This window comes from Mesoplodon bidens (genome assembly GCF_964165515.1).
Source record: "Mesoplodon bidens genome assembly, chromosome: 1".
Lineage (NCBI taxonomy): Eukaryota > Metazoa > Chordata > Mammalia > Artiodactyla > Ziphiidae > Mesoplodon > Mesoplodon bidens.
This window is the reverse complement of record NC_138176.1, coordinates 27,271,985-27,279,953: the sequence shown is the minus strand read 5'-3', so window position 1 is coordinate 27,279,953 and position 7,969 is coordinate 27,271,985. Positions and strand designations below refer to the sequence as shown.

The following is a 7,969-nucleotide window of genomic DNA, read 5'->3' as shown; positions in this document are numbered from 1 at the left end:
TGGAGGACTTACAGCTCCTTGAGGCTGGGATTGAGACCCTGTGCTAAGAAAATAATGTGGCCCCTGCCTAGTACTCAATCTTTTATTCTCCCCTAGGGAGCTTGATTGTGGAATGGATGATATTCTAAGAAATTTAAGACTGGCAAAAATACTTGTTATCCTGTGCAGCACTTGGGAAAGCAGAATCAAGACAGAGACAGAACCGATTTTTTTCACTCTTACCTGTTTCCCACTTTGTCACCATTTAAGCCAAGAACAGACTTCCTTTGGGTTCAGCTATGGGCTAGACTGGGCTCGGCTCTAAAATGCTTTGGCAGGTTTTTGAGGGGAAACTGGCAGCTACAGGCAGATGGCTTTTCTGTTGCGGGTCTTCATCTGTTCGTTTATTTTCCCAATATTGATTGAGCTCACGGTTGGGCCATGTACAGGGTGTAGGGATTTGTTTAAAAAATGAATAAGACCTGGTGTGCCATACAAAAAGCTAAAAATTTAGTCGGAGGGGTCAGGCAGGCAGAAATTATAGATTAGATACACTGTGTGATAAGTGTTATGTGAATTCAGAAGAAGAAACCAGGGGATGAGAACTAGGAATTTTAAACGGGAAACTGTATGTGTAATGTGTAAATGAAGTTAAATGTATTGTATAGCACAGTTCATTGGGGATCTCTTAACTGTTGGGTGTGAGCAGAATGTGTGGGAAATGTAGTGGCAGTAGGTGAGATAAAGAAGTATGTAGGTGTGAAAAAAAAATACGCAGGGACAGGACACAGAAAGGACCACTTATTGATAAGTTTGGACAATAAATCCTGTAGGTAGTTGAAGTATTTTGAGAGGGGAAGCCCTGAGACGATAATATTTGATTTTAGGTGGTAGAACATCCCTGCTGTGACATGTGAGAGAAATTCAAGAGGGAAGAATTAGCAACTGGCAGGACAGCAGGGAGACCGTTTGTATTTAGCCAGAAAATGAGAACATGGATTGAAGCAGTAGGGGTGGATTTCAGAGCTATTTCTGAGGAAGAGTCAGTAGAATTTCATCCCTTGAACTTGGGGTGACAAAGCACTGTGCCTCAGGTAAAGATACTATCTCACAGGAATTCAAATTGACCGAAGATGCTGCTTGAGCAGTTTTGAGAGCAAGAGAGGGACTCTGGTACTGGGGCTGTGCTTAAAGACAAAAGACATCAAAAGCTTTTTAGATTGCAGTTGTCTTTTTTGTTTTTCCTTTTTCCTTTTAGGCCGTGCCACCCACACAGGACGTGGGATCCTAGGTCCCTGACCAGGGATCAAGCCGGGCCCCCTGCATTGGCAGGGTGGAGTCTTAACCACTGGACCACCAGGGAAGTCTCTGCAGTTGTCTTTTTTAAGAGTGCCAGGTTACTTTATAAAACTAACTTATTTTCCAACACCCTTTGGAATTACCATACCCCTTTCTTTTTCTTTGCTAAACTGTGGAAATCTAGTACTTCCGCCACATTCAAGGTGGTGGCACCAGAATTAGACTTTTCAACCCACGTTTTGGATGGCCCCGCCCCTGATCAGACCTACTTCCGCCACTCTGCGCAGCGGGACGCATTTACGCCGCCTCGTAGCACTCAAGATGGCCCGGCTTCCTCCTACTTTCCATTGGCTGGATTTCTCCGGTTTTCCGTCTTCATGAGGGGGGCGGGACTTCGATTTGATCGACAGCTGTTTTGGCCAATGGACGAAGGGCAAGGGCCAATGAAGCGCTGGAATTGGAGAACCATCCAAGTGTCTGGGAGGGCGTTTGGGCTGGGGCGGAGTGGAGCGGAGCCGGAAGCGGGAGGGGAGGGAGAGTGAAACAGGAAAAGAAGGGAAGAAGGAAGAAGAGGGAAGAGGAGGAGAGGGAGGAGGAGGGAGGTGGCGGCGCCGTGGCGGAGGAGCAGGAGCAGGAGGGGGATGGAGAGGAGAAGGCTCCTGGGTGGCATGGCGCTCCTGCTCCTCCAGGCGCTGCCCAGCCCCCTGTCAGCCAGGGCTGAACCCCCGCAGGTAAGGGGGAGGGGGTGTCCGGGCTAGGCTGGGGCCTGGGGGGCGTCGAGGCCTGGCTGGAGGGGGCTGAAGGAATGTTGTTGCCAAGAGTTGAGGGGTCCCGAGAGGGGCACCCATGCCTGGAGTGGACAGGATCTAAGGGGGCGTCGGTGTTTAGCTGAGGGACACCTGTGACGGTTTTGGTATCACGGAGGTGGCAGAGGCATGGTGCCAAGCGAGTGAGGGGCCTTTGAGACGGCAGTTAGGTCAGGTGGGCTGGGATGACTGTAACTGGATAGTGGCGCAAGCGGGGTCATGTGGGGCGCATTTGTGTCCTCCAGTGGAGCAGGTCTCCAAGGCAGCGATGCCGCGTGTATGTCTGTGCGGGTAGGGGTACGTGGGTTATTGAGCGGCCCTGAGAGGGAGGAGGGGCTGGCTGAGAGGATATCTATTTCAAGCTGGACCTGGGAAAGTTCTAGGGGCCACTTGGCCCTATTTTTACTGGTGTTGGAGGCAGGACTCTTGGAAGGCAAGTGAGATGAAGTAGACTGGGTCCTCTCAGCAGCAGGGCACACTTGAGCTGTAACAAGCTCTTACTATCAGGCTGGCTGGCCTGGGGAGCCGGTCACTGATGCTGATCTGGGCCAGCTCCGGGTTTTGAGCAAAGGGTGGTGCTGATGCCAATACGGGCAACAAATGGAGCACCCCAGCTTTTCTTGCTAAGTGGCTTGTGCTGATTTTAGCGCCGGCTGGCATTTCGAAACCCAAATGGGAGGGTTACTCCTGGCGCCAGGTTGGGTGAGATGCAGTAGGGGGAATCACCCCTCCTTCTCTTCCTTGCATTTGGCAAAGCTTTACCATTCTATTTTCTTCAGTTTCTGTTCCCTTCTGTGTCTTTTCAGAAAGGCATATACAGACACACACAGAGCAAGATGGCAGACTCTATACAGCTTAGCACTTGAACTTTGTGTTGTGGTCAAGAGTAGAAGCACAATGCCAGCAAAAAGCCTTATCTTTTTTCCTAGGAGTTTATGAGCATCATGTTATGCCCATTAGTATCCTCTATTTAAAACATTAATTTTTCAAGTGAGATGAACTTTATATAACATAAACTGTTTAAAACCGTTTAACCATTTTAAAGTGAACAATTCAGTGGTGTTTAGTGCATTCGCAATATTGAGCAACCACCGCCTCTGTCTAGTTCCAAAACATTTTATCACCTGGGGAGAAAACCCTGTACAAGCAGTTCCTCCCTGTTCCCCCTTCCCCCAGCCCTTGGCAACCACCAGTCTGCTTTACATGTCTATGGATTTATCTATTCAGGCTATTTCATATAAATGGAATCTTACAATACCTTTTGTATTTTTTTTTTTTTTAACCTTTTGTATCTGGTGTCTCTCCCTTAGCATAATGTTTTCAAGGTTTATCCATGTTGTAGCATGTAATTCATTCCTTTTTATGGCTGAATAATACTCCGTTGTGTTCCATAATTTGTTTATTCATTTATCTGTGGACGTATCATCTGCTTTTCCCAAAGAATATATTTATGTATATTGGAAATAACATGTGAAAGGAATAGAGCTCATTTTCTGTCCCAGTACATTCCTTTTTCTAGGGCTGGGGCTCTTCTGTTTTAGGCTTTGTTGGGGTTCTTTGTTTTCTCAGTTAAAATCATGAAGTGGCAAGAGAAATAAATTTCCTTTATTAGAAAAGTTACAAAGCTAAGAAATATAGATGTTGAGAGAATAAAATATAGAACAAACTGTTGCTTTCCCTTTGCACCTGGCCCTTCTGTAAGTATCTTTAAAGGCTGTTTCCAATAACCAATAATTAACATTGCTAGGGGGTTGATTTAGGAACGGTGCAGGCTTTGGAGCCTTTTGAGGTGGACTACATCTCCCCATTGGAGAGCAGTGGTTGGCATCTGGCGGGAACCAGATCCATTTCTTTAGCAGGAAGAAGGATGGAAAGTGGAGTTTCCTTCCCAGGTCATGGAAGCCTGGGACGTGGAGAGAGGTTTGGGAGGGGATCTTCGGTGTCATGCCCTAATTGCAGCTTGTGGGTCACAGACCGTTTTGTTATCATTTCTCTGGCACTTCCGATACTTGGGGGACAGGGTGGCTTTTGTACTTTGTTCCATTTGAATGGATGCTAGCACTGGCCAGCAGCTATTATGTGGTTACAGTTCCTGCAGAGAAGGGAAAGTTTTTGAAAGCAGTAGTCTCTCTCCTTCTGACCCCCTTCCCCCTAACACTCCTAACCCCATCTCATAGCCTGTGTCTTTCTCTCGCCGAGTTCTCAGTATCTATAATGAGAATTGTGTTTTGAATTTTAACCTTTGGAATGGAAGTTACTCTATAATTATTAACTCTGAATCCGCCACAGTTTAGTCAATTTAGTTTTTGTTTTGGTTTTTGTTGATTTTTTTTTTTTTTTTTTTTTTTTTGCGGTACGCGGGCCTCTCACTGTTGTGGCCTCTCCCATTGCGGGAGCACAGGCTCCGGACGCGCAGGCTCAGCGGCCATGGCTCACGGGCTTAGCCGCTCCGCGCCATGTGGGATCTTTTCGGACCGGGGCACGAACCCGCGTCCCCTGCATCGGCAGGCGGACTCTCAACCACTGCGCTACCAGGGAAGCCCGGTTTTTGTTGATTTTTGGCTTGCAGAAATCAGTGAAGAAAAAAAAATTTAGAGACCATTTTGGCTTAGGGTGTACTTCAGGTACTCACTGTCTGGATTTCAACAATGGCTTCTAGCTAGCTCCGAATTGAGGAGGACTCTCTGTACTCCGTCTGTATTGAAAATTGTATGGGTACCTCACTGCACTTTTTTCCCTTGAAATGTCTCTATCAAGTACAGTCTTTTTTTTTTTTTTTTTTTTTGCGGTATGCGGGCCTCTCACTGTTGTGGCCTCTCCCATTGCGGAGCACAGGCTCCGGACGCGCAGGCTCAGCGGCCATGGCTCACGGGCCTGCCGCTGCGCGGCATGTGGGATCCTCCCGGACCGGGGCACGTACCCGCGTCCCCTGCATCCGCAGGCGGACTCTCAACCACTGCGCCACCAGGGAAGCCCCCAGTCTTTTTTTTTTTAATTAAAGTATAGTTAATTTACAATGTGTTAATTTCTGGTGTACAGCAAAGTGATCCAGTTTTATATATATGAATATATGTATGTATATACATATATTCTTTTTCATAATACAATCTTTTTTTTACACATGCATTTAATATCAAATATATGATATTAGGCAGCTTGCTTTCCCTGGTTCCAGCTCTGCACTGAAACAGTCATTTCTTGCCATCCTGGCCCAAATGAGTTCATCAGTTTAACTCCATTCTGTGATTAGGAACTTAGACTTAATTCTCCTATAGGTCATTGCAACTCAGATGTGATTCCTTGAATCCATAAAGAATAAAAAAGCAATAGAGTCTCCAAACAGTAAGGCCTTGACATTTGTCTCTTCCAGTTAAATTATGATGGAGATATGCGGAGTTTCTTTCTTTCTCTTGTTGGTTAGATTCAACCAGAAAAATCTGACTGTAGTATTTAAAATAAAGTTTTAGGAGAAATGTCATTTTCAATAAAGTGATCCAGCCGATGGGCTGGGCGCAGATCTGTAGAGATGCAGTCCTTGCCCTTCCTTTTCCATGCTTAAAACTTTGAGTTGGAAGGGGGCCCTGGTTCATGATATTTTTTCTTCCCCTCACACCCTCCAATAGTATACCCCTTCCGCCTCACCTTTACTCACCTCCATTGCCCCAGTTTTCAGTCCAGAAGCCCTGCTCCACTCTTCTTTCCTAAATATGGCATTTCATTGCGACCACCCTCATTCCTTGTAGAACAGTGGGATATGAGACTTTCAGATTCTTACCCTCTTTCTTTCACTTTCTTAGTCTGTTTTATACACCAAAGTGAGCAATTGTCTAAAGTTAACACCATGAGTTGCTGTAAATCCTTTGAGTAGAATCCAACAAACATTTACCAAAATGTTCATTCTTTGCAGCAGGCTATTATTATTCCTAGGCACTGGGAACCCTCAAACAAGTAGCAGAATCCCTGTCCTCAAGGAGCTAATAATCCTGTGGGAAAGACAGATAATATACACTGATATGTAATCTGGAGGGATCAGCACTGTAATGGAAGTGCAAGCAAAGGACGGTGGGAACAACGGCTAAGGCTGGGGGAGGGTGGGGATTTAGGGAAGGTTTCATAGAGGGAGAGGCATTTGGACTGGGCTTTCAAGGTTGATAAGGATAAGTAGGATGTCTGTGGACTAGGAAGGGGGAAAGTTTATTCCGGCATGAAAGAGTGAAAATGGAGCTTTTGGAAGTGGCACATAGTCTGTGGTGGAAGCTTTGCCTGTGGGTGTGCAGAGGACTGTGAGAATAGCTTGAGACTTGAAAGGTGAGCTGCAATTAGATGATAAGGAGGGCTTTTATCCGTTTGTCGAAATTCTACTGCTGACAGTAGAACTTCCTGTGATGTTGGAAATCATCTATATCTATGCTGTCCATTTTGTAGCCACGTAGCCACATGTGGCTATTGAGTCCTTGAAATGTGGCTAGGATAACTAAGGAACCAAATTTTAAAATAATTAATTAATTAATTTTTGGCTGCGTCAGGTCTTATTGCAACATGCAGCATCTTTTGTTGCGGTGCTGGGCTCTTCCTTGCTGCACGTGGGCTTCTCTCTAGTTGTGGTGCATGGGCTCAGTAGTAGCCCCTCGGCATGTGGGATCTTAGTTCCCCAACCAGGGATTGAACCCACGTCCCCTGCTTTGGAAGGCGGATTCTTAACCACTGGACCACCAGGGAAGTCCCGGAACTGAATTTTTAATGGCATTTAATTTTTTTTATCAACTTCATTGAGTTATAATTCACATGCCAAAAGATTCATCCTCTTAAAGTGTACAGAAAATGTTTTGTTTTTTTTTTTTGCGGTACACGGGCCTCTCACTGTTGTGGCCTCTCCCGTTGCGGAGCACAGCCTCCGGATGTGCAGGCTCAGCGGCCATGGCTCATAGGCCCAGCCGCTCCGCGGCATGTGGGATCTTCCCGGACCGGGGCACGAACCCGTGTCCCGTGCATCGGCAGGCGGACTCTCAACCACTGTGCCACCAGGGAAGCCCAGGAAATGTTTTTTTAGTGAGTCAGAGCGTTGTGTGACCATCACCAGTATCTAATTTTAGAACATTTTCATCACCCCACAAAGAAACCCCATAGCCATTAGCAGCCCTTCCCCATTACACCCCCTCCTCCCCCAGCCCCTACAATCACTAATCTACTTTCTGTCTCTTTGGATTTGCCCATTCTGGACATTGTGTATAAATGGAATCATACACCATGTGGTCCTTTGTAACTGGCTTCTTTCACTTAGCATAATGTTTTCAAGATTCTTCCATGTTGATGTATTTGTGTATCATTGCATGTATCAGTATTTCATTCCTTTTTATGGCTGATTAACATTCAGTTGCATGAATGTACCATTTTATTTATCCATTCATCAGTTGATGGACATTTGAGCTGTGTTCCCTTTTGGGCTATTGTGAATAATGCTGCTATGGACATGTGTGTACAAGTTTTTGTGTACACATGTATTCATTTCTCTTGGATATATACCTAATGGTGGAATTGCTGGGTCATATGATAACTCTTTGTGTAACCTTTTGAGGAACTGCCAGACTGTTTTCCAAAGTGGTATGATATTCAGTTTTTAATTTAAAGTAAATAGCTACATGTGACTACTGACTACCTGTTAGACAATGCAGATCTAACAGTTTTCCATTGTGGAGGTGGAATATAGTCTAATGTAGTGGTGAGGTCATGGGCTCTGGGGGCAGATTACCTGAGTTCCAAACTTGATTCTTCCACTTACTATCCTTAAGCAAGTTACTTTAACCTCTTTGTGCCCCAGTTTCCTCATCTATAAAATGGGAATAATAATAGTACGTAGTTTAGGGACTTCCCTGTTGGCACAGTGG

General features: G+C 45.6%; 1 protein-coding gene across 2 annotated transcripts in view; it reads left to right on the top strand.

The window, feature by feature from the left end:
* The first annotated feature begins 1,829 nt into the window (after nt 1-1,829).
* The window catches only part of WBP1L (WW domain binding protein 1 like), a 60,102-nt gene continuing 53,962 nt past the window's right edge, over nt 1,830-7,969 (top strand). Inside the window, exon 1 of one of the 2 annotated variants that reach the window (XM_081228570.1) lies at nt 1,830-2,009. In XM_081228570.1, the coding sequence (XP_081084696.1) occupies nt 1,920-2,009 (90 nt within the window). In that variant the 5' untranslated portion in view covers nt 1,830-1,919. The remainder of the gene's footprint in view (nt 2,010-7,969) is intronic. The other variant, XM_081228572.1, reaches the window with a different exon arrangement.